General features: G+C 47.3%; 1 protein-coding gene across 2 annotated transcripts; it reads left to right on the forward strand.

The window, feature by feature from the left end:
• The first annotated feature begins 18 nt into the window (after positions 1 to 18).
• Positions 19 to 17,510, forward strand: supt5h (SPT5 homolog, DSIF elongation factor subunit). Of its 2 annotated transcripts, XM_053876346.1 has the most exons (30): positions 19 to 132; positions 300 to 393; positions 1,151 to 1,307; positions 1,956 to 2,024; positions 3,615 to 3,626; positions 4,438 to 4,507; positions 4,839 to 4,907; positions 4,981 to 5,046; positions 5,134 to 5,164; positions 5,770 to 5,838; positions 5,905 to 6,156; positions 6,277 to 6,366; positions 6,434 to 6,504; positions 11,333 to 11,438; positions 11,510 to 11,600; positions 11,665 to 11,801; positions 11,948 to 12,103; positions 12,185 to 12,331; positions 12,407 to 12,553; positions 14,240 to 14,365; positions 14,877 to 14,961; positions 15,030 to 15,137; positions 15,201 to 15,303; positions 15,404 to 15,531; positions 15,597 to 15,702; positions 15,776 to 15,934; positions 16,505 to 16,673; positions 16,732 to 16,929; positions 17,012 to 17,107; positions 17,180 to 17,510. In XM_053876346.1, the coding sequence occupies exons 2-30, from the start codon at positions 307 to 309 to the stop codon at positions 17,318 to 17,320; spliced, it is 3,246 nt and encodes a 1,081-aa protein (XP_053732321.1). In that variant the 5' UTR covers positions 19 to 132; positions 300 to 306; the 3' UTR covers positions 17,321 to 17,510. The 2 variants fall into 2 exon arrangements, with proteins under 2 accessions (XP_053732321.1, XP_053732332.1); XM_053876357.1 differs by lacking the exon at positions 3,615 to 3,626.
• The last annotated feature ends 1,121 nt before the right edge of the window (positions 17,511 to 18,631 follow it).

Raw genomic sequence — 18,631 nt, forward strand, 5'->3', positions numbered from 1 at the left:
CAACAATCTCTCGCGAGAGCCCACCAACTCTCGCGAATGTTCAAATTGAGCTAGAGCGTCACAGCGTCAGGGGAAGCTAACAATCAAATCGCTATTTTAGACCAACTGTCTCCCAGTAAGGCCCAATAAGAGGTGAATTTATTTATTCAAAATTGACTCATGGTCGACGTGTGGCTCGTTTGTTTAAACCTGAAAGCGAAACTGTTGCTAAAGGCTAACTCGGCGCACTCTCGGGCTAATAGATCAACAACACGGAAATATCGAGTCGTTCCTGTCACATTTTGATGTTTCGTTCCCAGACTCCACATGTCTGACAGCGAGGACAGTGACTTCTCCGACAACCAAAGCGACCGCAGCAGCGACGGCGAGGCGGAGGAGGTGGAGGAGAATGAGGTATGCTAACGTGGCTAATGCTAACGTAGCTTCAACTCAAACTCGCAAACCGCTAACATGAAGCGTCGAAAGATTAAGTTGACTCGGACTTGTTGGCCGCCCGTCATTGGTTAGCTGTTGCTCCGATTACCCCTCCCTTCTCGCACCAGACTAGAAGACTACGGACTACGTCCACTTTTCATTTCATGTTGTGTACAAAGCTTCAGCAACAACCTGATGAAGGCGTGAAAACACGGTCGCTAAACCTGGGAATTCAGCGGTGATGCCACCCAACGGTGATCGTTTTTATCGCGCTATTATTGCAAAGTGCTCAAATGTTGTATTTAAATACACTGACGTCATGTAACAGTGTTTAATTTAAAAACATGACATGCAGGTGTTTTGAACAACAGGTAACCCACTAATTATACCACCAAATGAAATGTTGCTGTGGTTGCCCGCCTCAGTGTTCTGGGACTTTGCAGAGTAGTTTTTGGACCATGTTAGCCATCAGACCCTTTGCTGCTCCGCATTCATCAACTTTAGGGGCAGTCGCGCTGTGCACAGCTACACTGTCGCGTGAGGCGAGAAACTCACCCCCGCGGAGAGCTTCCTGGGACCAGGTGCTGCTCTCCAGCCGGGATCAAGTTCGTGGCCAAAACCCGCTTTGCTTATGTTCACATGTCAGACTTTTGAGCCAAACGCACTTGGAAAAGCCCATTAGAACAGAACTAGGTGTGATTTCAACTTTTGAATGCTCAAATGGCTCTCTGTCTAGGAGGACGGGGGCAGTCCGGTGGGCAGCGACAAGGCAGCAGAGGAAGAGGGCGAGGACCTGGTGGATGAGGATGAGTATGATGATGAAGAGGACGAAGATGACGAAGACAGACCCAGAAAGAAGCCCAGACATGGAGGCTATATCCTTGACGAAGCTGGTGAGGAACTTGACTGCCACATGTCTGATTTATGTCTCGCTAAACTCGGTTTCTTTAACTTGTGTGGGAACTAGGGATGGTCGTTAACTCACCGTACACAATATATTGCCAAACACAATCTCCACAGTGACAATTCTGCAGCTCACCTTAAACTCCATAAACCCGCGGCTCACTGGCTGCATTGGACCTTCACACGTGAACATGAGGAGAGGGTGGCGGCGCCGCGCTCTCCAGCTCCGCGGCGTGTGACAGCTGTGGAGAGTGTGGTGGACTGTGGTTCACCGTGGTCGTTTGAAAGTGATGTTGAATCCAGGGAACCTTGGATCATGACACTGGTCGACAGGTCTCCCGCTGCCCGCACGTGAAACATTGAGTTTCTCATCTCTGCACTTAGTTCACTGTTGTATTGAGACATCAACAAACCATGATGTTGGAGACAAACTCCATTAATGTGTTCCATCATCAAACGGTGTCAAGAGAGACTGTAGTGTCCAACACATGAAAGAGAAGCAACATGGATTTACTGTGATAATTATGGGAAGTTATCGTTATACATTTTTTTGGTCCACGTTGCCCGTACCGAGTGGGAACCGTATGTGGCAATGATTTTACTGAAAGGTTTGTGATGTGTACATTGTGCTTTTGCAGATGTGGATGATGAGTATGAGGACGAAGAGGAACAATGGGAGGATGGAGCAGAAGACATCCTTGAGAAAGGTGAGGATGTGTTTTTCCTGTTTCATGATTTCCTTTGTATACCAGTATGTCAGGGATGATTCTGCATGTTTGCTTTTTTTTAATGGAAATGTGATGTTTAATAATTCAACTACCATACCGCACTGATCACCAACACAACAACTGACAAAATCTGTCATTCGATCGTATCCATTTACGCTCTGCATTCTGGATTCAGAATGTGACTGTTAAAGCTCCTATGTTGCCTCTAGGCTAGGATCAACTGTCACGTGTACCCAGACCTCTGAAATCTGAATGTCGCATGTCTGGTGTGATCTTGTGCTGGTGGGCTGGGCTTTGGCACTTGGCTTTGTTGTTGGACTGAAGTGTCTCTTGTTGTTGGATTGTTTTTTTTTTTCCCTCTGTCACGCCTGTCCTCTTCAGTCAACGGTAATTCCCCGCCTGACAGATCGGAACCATCCATGTACTCATGCCAGCTGATTGTGATTGGCTCCATTACAGCAGGGGGCGCTGAGCAGCACAGCCTCTAGGACCTTCACTAGTCTGCGTGAGACAGAAGGAATTTGTAGCTGGAGTATGTGCAAAGCTCACTTCCTGGTTTCCACCGAAAGCATCTGCGTGGCTGTAGCCTGACTGGTGTGGCAAGTTCAAGACGTGGCAGTGGGGCAGCTCTGCAGTGGCTCAGTTCCGTTGTCCTCACTAGGAATGCAACATTGTTGGATATCACAAAGTTTCCCTCAGGATTAATAGGTTTTTTTTTCTGATTCTGATGGTGGTGTACTGTAGGGGTTTAAAGACCACAATAAACCAGCTTTGTGGGAACAGTGAGGGAGTGCGTGAGAGGAGTGAGGCTGAGTCATCAGTAGTATTTGTGTTGGCCGACTAATAATCTCCAAAGCTTGTGCAGTTTTTGTACAAATATTGTGAAGACTTCTCAAAATCGGCAGTCTGCTGATGACTGAACAGGAATCGTTCAACTCTGGCAAGTGAGGTCTGTGTGTCTGGTACGGCATCAGCTGTGCTCTGCAGCATCATAGTGTGCTGCCAACACTTTCAGTGGAAACCACGGGTGAAGAGCCTTCACAGTCCAGTGGTTGTCAAAGAGCTTTGATGTCACAGTGGCTCCTGGTTGTAATGAGTTGCAAAAATAAGGCACCTACCGGTTGGTTACCAGCCCTGCAAAGCTGTTGTCTTGGTCGGCTACTCCATTTGCTCCTGGGTTAGGGTTATTGTGATTGAATCCTCCTCGTATTTTTCCATGATTGGTTGGTCAGGATAAGCATAAGTGATGAGCCCCCTGCTGCGCTTCATCTGTAAACCACAGTGAGCTTGTTGTCCTGGTAACATTGCATTGCTAACCTGACCCTGGGCTTGGATGTGGATGTGGACTTGGTCTTGACCTGGGCTTGGTCTGGACAGTTTGCTGCAGAACCACATCAGTCATCATCGTCATTCACTGTTGTCCATGTGTTTCACCATCATGCCTTGTGCTGCTGCTGCCGCCTGATGTTTTTTCTCCTCACGTCCCCTCAATCTGGATCTCTTTTCTATTTGGACCTCCCACCGCCATCTCTTGCACCTGTGGATTCTACTGGTGCTAACGTCGTAAAGAAGAAGCAGAAGGTTTGTGTTTACCTTTCATCCTAGTTTTTTTTAAACATGAAAAACAATTTATAAGTAGTCGATGCCAGCAGCCAAACAGGTCTCTGAGTATGAACTGGTTCTATACCAGGCCTGGCCAACTCGAGGCTCCCAAGCCACATGCAGCTCGTTCCCCAGTTTCACCGGCTCTTCGCCAAATGAGCCGCTGCACTGGCTGCGGTTGTGGTCAAGTTGCTATTGAGATGATGGTTTATACAGATGTCACAATATTGTTCAAAAACTTTGACCTGCGTTTCACTTTGAAACATAAACAATAAACATCGCCACACGTTCAATGGCGATGTGAGTGGTGGTCCTCAGACTTGGAGGCTCATCAGATCCACCATCAACACCACTGACATGACTCAGTTCCACCTTTGACTCTGTCCTTCCCTCAACTAAAGGTCTGGCATGTGTTTCACCTGTGGTTCATTGTTGAATTCAGTGGAGTGAAGAGGAGACGCTCCAGTCTGCGGCGTGACTCATACACACACACAGAGCGGGGCCACGTTATTGGTGGCAGGAGCCACGTCCAAACATAGAGGAGTCAAATCAATGGCGCCCACATTTCTATCTACGGCACTTGATATTTCCAGGAGGATCAGGGTCAAGTGGAGGAGTTTGAAAAGTACATGCACAAGAGACGTACGCTGGACATGTGACTCAACCTGGATGAGCTTTAACCACAACACAGTAAAACAATGGGGCTCTGAGCCTCAGACTAGTGGGCCAGGCCTGCTGTAGACTGATGGAGAACCAACATTTGACGGAATTTCCTGAAATTGTTTTTCAGTGTCGAACATCGACAACGTTGTTCTCGATGAAGATAACTCTGGATCCCGGCGACTGCAGAATCTCTGGAGGTGACTCAGTCACATGTTTTGAAATGTGTGAGTGCATGTGGCATTGGTATAGCTATTCTTGTGAGGACATTTTGCTTAGTTAGGACCATTACACAGGTCTTTGTTTGAGTCTCAATTTGAGGATGGAGACTAGCTATTAATGGGTTTCAGTTTGGTTAGACTCATGGTTAAGTTTTGGATGCTTAAGTTTAGGGCATGGGGAAAACGTATTATGACAATGAGAAGCATCCAGAAAGTCCTAACAAGGATATAAATACAAAGCGTGAGTGTGTGTGTGTAAACTGTTTTTTCAGCATTTATCAGAATGTATTCCTGTGTGTGTATGAAACAGAGACTCTAGGGAAGAGGCGCTTGGGGAATACTACATGAGGAAATACGCCAAGTCGTCTGTCGGTGAACAGTGAGTTGCTTGACCTCATGTCATTTGTCTTGTGATCCTGAGCGCGATGTCATGTTTCCGTGGTGACCTGCAGTTTTTCTGGGGGTTCTGAGGAGCTCTCTGATGACATCACCCAGCAGCAGCTTCTTCCTGGTGTCAAGTATGTCATCATGACACAAACCTGAGTAGTTCTTCCAGTTAGTTGACAGATCCTGACTAACCCTGACCTTTACCTTCTCTTCATCAGAGACCCTAATCTGTGGACTGTCAAGTGTAAGGTTTGTGAAACACACCCAAAAAAAACGGACTATAAGCCGCTACTTTTTCCTCGCCGCCTGACCCTTGCGACTTGTACAAAAGCTCGGCTACTAGATGGATTTTTACAGGCTGAAATCGAAGGCTTTTTTTTTTTTTTTTTTTTTTTAATAAAATGGCAGTCCAAATGCGCTATTTTCACCCATGTGTCCTCAGCTCCGACAACAGAGCCAATCTCCCGGAGGTTTGGAATCGAGAAGCAGGCACTGAGACCGGCAGTGGTGTCGGACCTTCGGGCACACGGGCAAAAACAGTGCATTTTGAGTGCTTTAGTGTGAATAAAAGATGTGAGGAGCTCATGATTCCAGTTCAGAACATTGCACAGTTTGTTTCATGAGTCAGTCTCGTTGCTCGAGCCCGCTTTCAAAACTCATCTTGGAAAGCGTTTTTAACCCGTGTGCACCACTGACCTTTCAATGGCACAGGCAGCACCACTGCACCCGCGCCATGTGAACAAGATCCATTTTCCTTCTGAAATTTAGTGAGTGCTGCTAATATTGTGGTGCGCTCTATAGTCCGGAAATTATGTTACGTCATGCACACAGTAAATGAATGAATGTGTTTTCAGATTGGCGAGGAGCGAGCGACAGCCATTGCGTTGATGAGGAAGTTCATTGCCTACCAGTTCACTGACACGGTGAGGTAGAAGTGGTGGGAGCCTGCAGGTGTCGTGGCCACATTTACTCACTCTCTTTCGCTGCAGCCGCTCCAAATCAAATCTGTGGTTGCTCCGGACCATGTAAAGGGTTACATCTACGTAGAGTCCTACAAACAGACACATGTCAAGTCTGCCATCGAGGGCATTGGAAACCTTAGGATGGGATTCTGGAATCAGCAGATGGTTCCCATCAAGGAGATGACGGATGTCTTAAAGGTGGTGAAAGAGGTCACCAACCTGAAGGCCAAGTCCTGGGTGAGGCTGAAGAGAGGCTTGTACAAGGATGACATAGCACAGGTACCGGGATCTTCTACCAGTCCACAATCCGAAGAGATCTTCATTGTCTAGTTTTGGAAGAACTGATTTGCCTGTACTGTTGATCATCGTGGGCTTCAATTGCTGTCGCGTGTATGCCAGGTTGACTATGTTGAACCGAGTCAGAACACCATCTCTTTGAAAATGATACCACGCATTGATCTGGACCGCATCAAGGCCAAGATGAGTCTGGTAAGATCTCCATGTCAATCTCCATGAGACTCATTCAATGTCATAAAGCCATGTGTCTGTTTTGTAGAAAGACTGGTTCGCTAAAAGAAAGAAGTTCAAGAGACCGACTCAGAGGCTGTTTGATGCTGAGAAAATCAGGTACTCGCACTCAAGCGCTCATCTTCACTGGTCTTGACTTTGGTAGAGGTGCTTGGAGTGCGTTCAATGCAGATGTGTGGCGCCGGTCAGTATAGAATGGTTTGTTACTTGTGTAGGACATAATGCAGAAAGTCAGTTGGCCACCCCCCAAAAATAGTGTGCTCAGTTGCAATAATGACAGAATAAATCACAGTTTAAATTCTCCCCAAATTGGTTGAGCCGTCGTCTTCTGAACCTTTTTGATCTCGGACCCAGCTTAGAACTGGACTGACCTAGAACTGATTCATTACTGTGATTTCTGATTTCACAATTACTGAACCACCATCTAAACATCCTGAAATATTTTCTTTTCCAAAAATACGCTCTAAAGAAGGTAAGTCAATTGTAAATGAAAGTATCGCCATAAAATCTTTTCATTTATTTTAAGAACAGGTGAACAGTGTTCGCTGTAGGGGGCACCACCACTTTATCACTGTTTCTTTCCAAGAACTTCTCCATAGCTGGTCACTATCACAGACGTGCAGCGGTCAGGTCAGTTCACTGACTCACTACCAAAGTTCCCTCTAAGCTGCGCGCGTGCGCACAGCTGATAGATCTCGGCGCACAAAAATATCTACTGTACGCAACAAAAATTAATTCTGAATTGAATATAAATTGCCGCAATTTCTGGAATACAGGCCTTCTTGCCGTCAAGAAATAAAGCCTTACGACATTAGATCAACAAAGTGAGGCGCTGACTGCGCTGTTTGACCGCGTGTGTCCTTAACCGGCCGTTTCCACAGGTCCTTCGGTGCAGTGGTGCTTAAGACCGTCCGCCGAGTGACACCGCCACATACACAATAGAACTAGCAGCAACTAAAATAGCTGCTATTTGAAGTGAACTATTGGAGCTGGCTGATGTGATTTCTCTTGAAGTCGCTCGTGGTTGGTCCAAAATGTGCACATGCCCAGAGCCGGGGTTAGGGTTAAGACATCTGTTTGTTCTTCATTTTAGCCTGATCTACACAGGCTCACCACTCCATGAGGAGCGCTCGGAGAGTACGGTAGCCTCAAGTGGACAAAATTCAGTCTCACAACACACACATGCCTTATCAATCCGTTTGAGATTTAATGTTTGTAAAAGTTGCTTGAAGTTCTTTGATGTCCAGCGCCCTCAATGGTCTAATGTGCCTTCAATGACTAGAGTTTTTTTTTTTTTTTTAAATTTTTATTCATTTATATCAGCCACAATAATAATCATATAAATGCACATACACATTGAAGATCTTGGCTGTGTGACAACAAAACCCAACTATTATTTATGTAACCTATTTACAAAAAAACTCAGCGTGGTTAAGAAAAAAATAAAAAAATAAAAAAGAAACAAAATACAGAATTAAAATTAAAAATAAAAAAACAGTAAATAACAATTGTTTACTTAACGTACAATGTCCGTCTTGTACATATAGTTGCATGTAACAAGCATCAAGTTGCAAAGGGCAAGAGGATCTTTTAACATCAGTCCACATTAGTCTAGATTTCCATGTTTGAGATATTCAAGAAATGAACCCCAGATCCCTTTGAAAACACTTTCCTTCCCTTTGATCAAAAAAGACATCTTTTCCATGGCAACACAGGAGCTCAGTTCAGTTAACCAGTTTTGAATACTTGGAGGATTTACACATTTCCACTTCAGTGCGATCATGCGCTTTGCTTCCGAAAAACAAAGATCCATACATATCCGTTGACATTTGGTGTAGTTATTTCCTGCAGGATAAATACCCAATAAAAACATTTTAGCATCAAATTTGATTTGTGTACATAGGATCTCTTCAGTCTTACATTTGACATCAAACCAGAACTTATTAATGTGGGCACATTGCCAGACACAATGAAAAAAAGTTCCCTTATGTTGACCACATTTAAAACATAAATCAGGAATATTCCCATTGAATCTATTGAGTTTTTCTGGAGTGACATATGTACGCATGAGCCAATTGTATTGTAATATCCTTAGGAGACTGTTAATTGTGCGAGTTTGGGCTTTTTTACAGGCTGAATGCCATTCATCCAGTGACACCTCCTCTTGCAAATCATTCCTCCAAGATAGAAGTTTAGCTTCACAGGACTCTGGGGAACCATCTACCAGAAGATCATAAAATCTAGAGATGAGTTTTTTCCCCCAGCAATCGTTGGTCATAGCTTCTTCTATTAATGTGCTTGAGGGAAGGGCTAAAGATTGTTTCTGGTTAACTTGAATAAAGTTCCGAATTTGTAGAAATTTAAAGAAGTGATTTTGGGGAATATTAAATTTAGTTTTAAGCTCTCCAAATGACATCAATTTGTTACCACTACTTCTATAGAGATCTTTTATTTTTTGTAATCCTTGGTTAGCCCAGAACTGAAAACCAATGTCTGACTTACCTGGGATAAATTCTTCATTTCCCCAAATGGGGCTAAAGCCAGATAGTGAGCTAGTATTTCCTAACTTCATGCCATACTTTCACCATGTTTTTGGTTATTGGATTTGATGTTCTTCTTAAAAGTTTTGAAGGACTTGAAGAATACAGGTATAAAGGAAAACCCCAATTTAAAGATATGGATTCCATTTCTACCCAAACAGGAGGATTTTCTTTTGAAAAATAGAACATGGTGGTTCTTAACTGTGAAGCCCAGTAATACCAAAGAGGGTTTGGACACTGAAGCCCACCTCTGTCGTATGGCAAATGCAGAAGTGACAAACGGGACCTGGGTCGTCTGTTATTCCAAAGAAACTTTAGAAATATTTTCCTTAACATAGAAAATAGATTTGAAGGAGGTGGAATAGGTATGTTCTGGAACAAGTATAACAGTTTAGGAAGTACATTCATTTTTAGGATATTTATCCTTCCGGACAAAGATATTGGCAGAGAGGTCCACCTGTTGGTTGAATGTGTGATTTCGTCCACTACTAATTTGTAGTTTGATTGGACAACATCAAACACATTTGACTGAATTTTTATTCCCAAGTATGTAAACTGATCGACCAATTGAAATTCACCTTTTTGTTGTGTGTAGTTAGACCTTTCTTGAGAGTTCAGCAACATCAGCGATGATTTAGAATTGTTGACTTTATAACCTGAGAAGCTACCAAATGTATTTATGATTTTATTCAAGGTTGATAGAGATATTTCCAAATTGGTGAGAAAAACTATTACATCGTCCGCAAATAAAGCAATACGGTGGTCTGTTTTACCCATAATAATTCCATTCAACTGTGGGTGGGCCCTGACGGCCAAAGCCAAAGGTTCTATGGTGAAAGAGGGCAACCTTGTCGGCGTCCTCTCTCAATCCCTATTGGTTTTGATATTGTATTGTTTGTAAGAATTTCTGCCTTTGGATCTGTGTACAACAATTTTACCCACTTTATGAAAACCTGTCCAAAACCAAAGCGTTTAAGTATGTCAAACAAATAAGACCATTCGACCCTGTCGAATGCTTTTTCTGCATCCAGTGATAAGAATGCAGTGTCTGGTCTCTCTCTCTGACTATAGAGTATATTCAGCACTCTCCTAACATTGTGAAATCCCTGTCGAGCCTTAATAAACCCCTTTTGATCATTATTAATAATACCCGGTAAAACCACTTCTAATCGCTTCGCGAGAGCTTTACACAATATTTTAACATCTGCATTCAGAAGGCTGATTGGTCTAAAATGTTCACATTTATGATTAGGCTTTCCAGGCTTTGAAAGTAATATAATCATGGCTTCTTTGAGTGATGTTGGGAGCATGCCATTTTGAAATGACTCCAATATCATGTCAAACAGAGGGGGCAACAGTTGAGTTTGAAACTTCTTGTAAGTATCCAAGGGCAGAGCGTCAGGACCTGCTGCTTTACCAGATTTCATATTGTCTACTGCATTGGCCAATTCTTCAATTGTCAGTTCAGTCTCCAGGTCTTCTCTAACCTTGTCAGGGATATAAGCTATGTCAATGCCATCTAAAAATATTTTTGGATTATGCTGATTTAAATTTGATTCAGATTTATACAAATTCTTAAAAAAGTTTGAAAAGCTTACATTAATTTCACTTGGATCAATGATATTATTTCCATCTTTATCAATTATGGATGTTACTGCTCTCTCTGTCTGTAATTGTCTAATTCTCCAAGCTAAAAGTTACCAGGTTTTTCTCCTTGGTCATAGAAAGTTTGTTTTAGTCTCAATAAGTTGGCAAGAGCTTTAGAGGAAGATATTTCCATGTATTGTGCTCTCAAAACCTGAAGTTCCCGCTCAATTTCACAGTTTGGGTTTTCAAAGAGTTTCTTTTCGTAGACTAGAGTTGTTTTAATTAGAAGTATTATCTATATATATATATATATATATATATATATATATATATATATATATATACATGCATACACAATTCAAAAACAATTGAATGCTTTTATTTTTTACATAAAAAAATATAAAATTTCACACATGTTCCATTCCTCAATGTGAATTACACAAATTGGAAATACATTTTTAAATATTTTGACGCTGTTATAAACTATTACACAGCCGATGACGAGTCGCTCACAGTGGTCCGGGTGACCGCTCAGAGAGTTTGTGGCTTTGCTCAGACACATGAAAAATGACAGAACATTGCTCACTACTGTCACCACATGGCTAGTGTATTAAAACTGGGCATCTCACACGGCCCTGTGGTTGAGAATCACTGGTCTAAAGAATTACAAAGGAATGAATAGGTTGGTTCGAGATGTTATTTTAGACCTGACTTCTGTGCAGCTCCCTGCATGTGTGCTACTGGTTTGTTAATGTGTCATGTTTTGGTGAAAATTTGAGAAAAATAAATTTGATTTACAGGTCTCTGGGTGGAGACGTCAGTCACGATGGAGACTTCATGATTTTTGAGGGAAACCGCTACAGCCGCAAAGGGTTTTTGTTCAAGAGCTTTGCCATGTCTGCTGTGGTAAGACTTGGCCTGTGAAGTGTAAAAATAAACCTAAAATAACCATAAAACTAATCATACGTTGCTGTCAGATCACAGATGGAGTTAAACCCACCTTATCAGAACTGGAGAAGTTTGAAGATCAACCTGAAGGAATTGATCTGGAGGTGGTGACGGAGTCAGGTGTGAAAGAATCAACAGTCTGTGTACGTATGCTTGTGGGAATAATTCTTGTTTGTGTGTTTAGGAAAAGAACGAGAGCACAACTTACAGGCTGGAGACAATGTGGAGGTGTGTGAGGGAGAGTTGATCAACTTGCAAGGCAAGATTCTCAGCGTGGACGGGAATAAGATCACCATCATGCCCAAGCACGAGGATCTGAAGGCAAGTGTGGCTGAGGCACGAGTGCTTTGCCGACAGGCGATGAAAAAGTTGGCGTCGAGAAGCGAGTATGAGTCATGGCAGAAGTGGTCACAAGGACGTCGTGCAGTACCTTTGGACTGCTCTCATCTGTCACGGCACCTGTGCAGGATCCGCTGGAGTTCCCGGCTCATGAATTGAAGAAGTACTTCAGGATGGGTGACCATGTCAAAGTCATTGCGGGGCGCTATGAAGGAGACACAGGACTCATTGTCAGAGTGGAGGAGAACTTTGTCATTCTCTTTTCTGACCTCACCATGCACGAGGTAGGGTGATGCCTTCAGGTACACAAAGGCTGGAATATGACCGTCAACCTGTCCCTTCACTGACCTTGTCATATAATGCAGCTGAAGGTTCTGCCCAGAGACCTGCAGCTCTGCTCAGAGACGGCGTCTGGCGTTGATGCAGGTGGGCAGCACGAGTGGGGGGAGCTGGTCCAGCTGGATCCACAGACGGTTGGAGTCATCGTGCGCCTGGAGAGGGAGACCTTTCAGGTATTGCTGTGCTCCATGAGTGACTTGGCACTCGTCACTCATCACTCTGACTTGCTTGTTCTCTATGCTGTTCAGGTCCTCAACATGCATGGGAAGGTGCTGACTGTGCGCCATCAAGCGGTAAATCGCAGGAAGGACAACCGCTTTGCTGTGGCCTTGGACTCGGAACAAAACAACATCCACGTGAAGGATATTGTCAAAGTGATTGATGGACCACACTCGGTAGGCACCAGACCCCTCCAGAGCACTAAGACCACTGGGAGACATGGCGGGCACTCCATGGTCCCGTGTGAGCACCCTGCTCACGACACATGACTTCACTCAAAAGATGCTGATCAGCCATTGTTTTGATTCACATCATACTCACCACTGTTCAACAAATCTCAAAATAGTGGCATAATGGTTTGATTTTACTATCATTGAACTTTCAAACTTTATTGAACAATGAACTCCAATGAAACATCACGTGTTTAATATAGATAATAATTGAACGGTCTATTGAACCTGAAACACCCGTCTGCATGGCCTGGCTTCAGAGAACAGTGGAGCCGACACGGTGGACCGGCCGACACTTGGCTGGGATGCATGGATGGGCTTCTGTTGTCAGATGCCATTGCAAGCTTCTATTAGTCGTTTTTCATGAGATCATGAAGAAGTCACTCCAGTGATTATAGAGCTTCCATATTTGTGTGCTCGTCCTGCGTCTCTGCAGCGTGAAGAATGACGAGGAGCACTTGGTTTCATCAGCCCTGTCTCAGGTCGAGCGAATAATCACTGCTTTTCGTAACATCTCCAACAAGCAGCAGCCATTGCTGCTGTGACTCAAGAGCGCTGGATGAGCGTCTGCTCCTCTGAGGTTCTGACAACCATGCCGCCCTGGTACAGACGACTGGGTCGTCTCCCTCTGTGTCGCAGGCTCCCACCGGGCAACTTCCACAGGGACAGAATGAGACAGGTGTCCGGCTAAATATCGTTTCATGGCGATTATCACGCTTTCATCATGGTAGGAGGACGTCGTCGCAATCCCGGTTAAAAATTGGATCAATTGGCCAGCCCAACTACACAGTCCACTGACAATCAGGAAGCCATGGCTGCTTGTGATCCTGCCATTCTTAATTCCATCTGGCTTCATTGTCAAGGAACAGGAAAGTAGGTCGGTGCTTGGCAGTGATCAGATGTGCTGAACTGCAGACATGCTCTGGTGCATCTGAAAACAGGAGACCAGTGAGGTCTTCTGAAGTAGAAAGAAAAGATGAATGGTTGAAGCCGTGGCACACTCTACAGCTACCACCCATTTGTCGTGTGTCCCAGATGAGAAATGGCAAATATTCATAATAACTCCATGCTATGGGTGGACCTGCTATTTTACCCTGAAAGAGCAAGACATACTAGACGCAGACTCACTCCCCACCTCCACTACATGTGACAAAGTCTGCAGGACTTGATGTCATGATGGTGTACGAATGATGTTAGTCGTTACAAAGTCAGTGTTGGTTTTGTCCCATCAAAACATTGCCATTATTACTCTCATCATCCTTACGTCATTTCTGCTTTGTAATTCCTCTATTGTTTTCCACTCTACTCCACTTGTGGCGGGCATCCGAGCCAACTGACCTGACTCCTGACTCGCTCTGTAGACAGAAATCCTGCACGACTTCATTCAAACCATGTTAACGTGTGTATTTAGAAGAAATCACAATTATTGAAGGTGTGGCCACAACATTTACGTGTCGTGCAAACCCTGGCTCCTGGTCTTCAATCTTCACTGTCACTACTTGACTCACTCGCAGTGGAAGGTTTTCAGAGTGAATCAATCTCATTGACGTAAGATGAAGAACTTACTTGTGACTAAAGCTCGTTTTGAAACTTGCCACACTCAACGCACTGATGCTGGTCTTGGTCCTGCAGGGTCGCGAGGGAGAGATCCGGCATCTGTTCCGTGGATTTGCATTCCTTCACTGTAAGAAGTTGGTGGAGAATGGAGGAATGTTTGTTTGCAAGACTCGACACCTGGTGCTGGCTGGGGGCTCCAAGGTCAGTGGCTTTTCACACTTGAGGTTTGTCTCGCCCCCTGCTGTGCAGCCTGCCACCCCTGCACCTCAGGCCATGCCCCCCAGCAGGGGCGCTCTGCGCAAAATAGCGGCTATGTGACCCAACACACTGGGGCAGCAAGCCTGGACCTGTTCACGAGCATCCTCACCTCAGATGTGAACCGATGACGGAGCTGAGACACGGCTGGAACGGAACGTGAAACAGTCTGGTCATGGTCATTTGACAAGGAAACAGCGGAAACACGCTACGTAATACGGAGCGTCTTGACTGATCCACGCTGCTCTCACAACACGTGGAACACAGTGAGAGAGATTTGACTGATGATCGCGAAGGTTTTAGTCAGTGAGGTCAAAATCCAGACATCAGAAATGATCAGTGAGTCATCTGGTGATCTGCAGGAACCAAGCTGCTGGCTGCTGCTGGCCTCAGTTTTGTGGCTGTTTTTGAACAGCCCCCACCTCTCCCCAGCTAATACTCATTTCTGCACTTGCAGCCAAGAGATGTCACCAACTTCACCGTGGGGGGCTTCGCTCCCATGAGCCCCAGGATCAGCAGCCCTGCACACCACGGCAGTGGAGGTGAGTGAGCGAGTGAGTCGAGGTGGTCTGTTGCTCAGTCATGTCCAGCTGCCCATGTCCCTCTGCAGGGGCCCAGCAGCGGGGCGGCGGCGGCGGCGGAATGGGTCGAGGAAGAGGACGGCGAGACAACGATCTGATTGGTCAGACCGTTAGGATCTCCCAGGGACCATACAAAGGTGAGCCGGCCCTCTGCACACAGCCAGGAGCGTGGCAGTGCTGATCATGAGCGCGTGCACCAGGTTACATCGGAGTGGTGAAGGACGCCACTGAGTCCACAGCTCGAGTGGAACTTCACTCGACCTGCCAGACCATCTCTGTGGACCGCCAGCGCCTGACCACCATGTGAGCCCCCCCACCCACACACCCACACCCACACCCACACCCACACACACACATATACACACATAGTCTGCCCTCTGTCTCATGAGCCTGTCTCCATCAGGGGAGCCAAGCGGCACAGTGGCATGACCTCCACACACGGCCGCACCCCCATCTACGGCTCTCAGACGCCCATGTACGCCACAGGCTCCCGGACGCCCATGTATGGCTCCCAGACGCCGCTGCATGACGGTTGGTGCTCACCTGCTGTGACGGAGCCCCTCGCTGCTGCCTGCTTACGTCTCCTCCCAAAACAGGCAGCCGAACACCTCACTACGGATCCCAAACCCCTCTGCATGATGGGAGCAGGACGCCTGGTCAGAGTGGAGCCTGGGACCCCAACAACCCCAACACGCCCTCCAGGTAGCCCCTTCAGGACACACACACACACACACACACACACAGAGGTGTCAGCCCTCCAGCTTCTCTCTGTCAGGAACGATGAAGAGTACGACTTTGGCTACGACGACGAGCCGTCACCGTCCCCTCAGGGCTACGGAGGGACCCCCAACCCTCAGACGCCGGGTTACCCAGATGCCCCCTCGCCACAGGTCAACCCTCAGTACAACCCGCAGACCCCTGGGACCCCTGCCATGTGAGTGACTCACCCCATGTTAAACTCTTTTTTTTTTTTTTTTTTTTTTTTTAAATGTGAAAAAACACTTGACGTTGAACAATGACGTTTACTGAACACACACACACACCAGTCCAATGCCACAGATTCAGCTTTCTGTATCAGAGCTCTGAGCCTGGAGCTGCCATGGGACGCTCCCTTCATGCTCCAGGACTGTGATGTCACCCAAGTCTCTGGAAGTACTCGTGCTGCTACTCAGGTTTACAGCTTCCATCGTGAATGCAGGTCGGGGCTCACGCGGAGCCGCTGCGCACCGTGTGTTAGGATGGATTTTCTGGAATTCATGTGTGTCCTGCAGAAGACTTAGTGGAAGGCCATTTGTGCTGCTGTGGGGACCAGCCACAGATTGTCATGGGGTCAAAGCTCATCAGTCATGCCAGTGAAAAAACCAAGACTTCAGACGGGTGGAGATGTTTCCTCCTCCCACTAGAAAGAAAAACCTGTCTGAGTCTGTATGACGTCTCATATTAAGCCCCTCCCCTGTGCCCTTTGCTTCTCTGCTTTGTGACTGTCTTGGCTCCGCCCCCCCAGGTACAACACGGAGCAGTACTCGCCGTATGCTGCCCCCTCACCACAGGGATCCTACCAACCCAGTCCCAGTCCTCAGAGTTACCACCAGGTGGCACCATCTCCTGTTGGCTACCAGAACACACACTCTCCTGCCAGTTACCACCCGACGCCGTCCCCCATGGCCTACCAGGTACCACGCCTCCGTCCGTGTCTGCGCCGACTCCTGAACCGCCCTCCTGTGTGTCCAGGCCAGTCCCAGTCCCAGTCCCGTGGGCTACAGCCCCATGACCCCAGGGGCGCCCTCTCCTGGAGGATACAACCCTCACACGCCGGGGTCCAATATTGAGCAGGGCAACAGCGAGTGGGTCACCACTGACATCCTGGTCCGGGTCAAAGATTCTTTCATGGATCTCATGGGCAAAACCGGTGTGATCCGCAGCATCACGGTGAGAGCCGCTCTCTGGTGCCGAGTGTGACCCCGCCCGACTTCACCTCATCTCTCCTCACCGTGTGTGCGCGTGCGCGCAGGGTGGCATGTGTTCTGTTTTCATGCAGGACTCTGAGAAAGTGGTCAGCATCAGCAGTGACCACCTGGAGCCGGTCACGCCCACCAAGAACAACAAGGTTTGCTGGCCCCGCCCACCTCTGGCATGGTCGGACACGTGGGTTGGGATCTAATGCCCCTGGTCTTCTCAGGTGAAGGTGATTCTGGGAGAAGACCGCGAGGCCACTGGCATATTGCTCAGCATCGACGGAGACGACGGCATCGTGCGCATGGAACTGGACGAGCAACTCAAGATCCTCAACCTCCGCTTTCTCGGCCGCCTGGAGCACTGAGGCCAGCAGGACGCTGCCGAGCCACTTTTACGTTTTTAATCCCTTTTCTGTCTGTCGTTTTTGGATGAAAAAAAAAGTGATAGTGAAGAATAAATAGTGAACGAAAGGGGCTGCTGCTGCTTCCTCCCCACAGAGGCTCTCCAGGCGCCATGTCCAGCTGCAAGGGGGAAATGGCACCATCTGGTGGCCGTGGTGGCGTCAGCCGGACCCGAGCTGCTGCTCCCCAGCTGGGCCTCTGCCAAGTCCTCTGTTGGACTTGCATGGGCTGCAGTCGAACGAGCGCCCGCCGCGGTTGTTGACCGGGGAGAAACAGGGATTGAGTTGCTCATGTTGAGTTCAGTGCCAAGGTGATGGCGCGTCGTCCCGCTGCGCAGCATCTGCTGGAGGATTCAGAGGCAACTCTGAAGCGAGCGACGCAAACGCAGCGACTGCATTTTGTGTTGGAAGATCTGCGTCTCTGCACAGAACCGTGACTTGGCCGTAGGTGACCTCACGCCCCGAGACTCGGAAGAACACCGACGTATGTGTTGGCTAAAGAAAAAGAGCAAAAGTGCTCACACGCAGCGTGACTCTGCTTTCAGTCTTGGTGAGAGTGAGGCGTTATGCGTGCCATTGACTTCCGCGCGCAGGGAAGCGGGAGAGAGAAGCGACCGGTGTGTGCATGCTTCTTCCAGCAGAGGTCGCTGTGGCCCGCAGTACGCCTTGACATGCTGCGAGCGGAGCGTGTCGCGCGCTGCCAGGTGCGCTGTCTGGCGGACACATCCGCTTGTCACGCAGCTGGTTTCTCATGATCGAAAGGTCGAAGGTCACGCCGAGTCAGACGGAGAAGCGGAGCGTGAGAATGGCAGTGGTTGTTGGGTGGCCACTTGGATTCCACCCGTCCGCACAGGGAAGCCGTTTTCCCGTGAAGATCCTGACACTCGATGGCTCGAATCTGAAGTGCACCGTTGCCCTCGCACCGCCGGCTCATCAATCCTGGCTGTGGCCACGACCTGACGAGTCCCACGCCTTGACTGACCCGCGGGTTTGGGCTCCGGGAAATACGTGGTTTTCCTCGCACGTGACTGCGCTCAGGCCCAAACTAGACTTCACGGTCAGTTAGAGCCGACGCCAACAACAGCGCGTGTAGTACAGGCCTCCTCAGATGCGAGGAAGCAAGAGAATAAGCTTCAGTTGTGTTCGGTCTTTTCACGGTCTCTCTCGTGAAGATTTACGACGAGGAGCTTCCTCCTGCTGCCTGGAAGCAGGAAGGGATGGGGGGTGGGGGGTATGATAAAGTGATGACAGCTGCAGCCTTTCATCTGACCCTGC

This window comes from Synchiropus splendidus, chromosome 1 (assembly GCF_027744825.2).
Source record: "Synchiropus splendidus isolate RoL2022-P1 chromosome 1, RoL_Sspl_1.0, whole genome shotgun sequence".
In the NCBI taxonomy this organism is placed as follows: Eukaryota; Metazoa; Chordata; class Actinopteri; order Syngnathiformes; family Callionymidae; genus Synchiropus; species Synchiropus splendidus.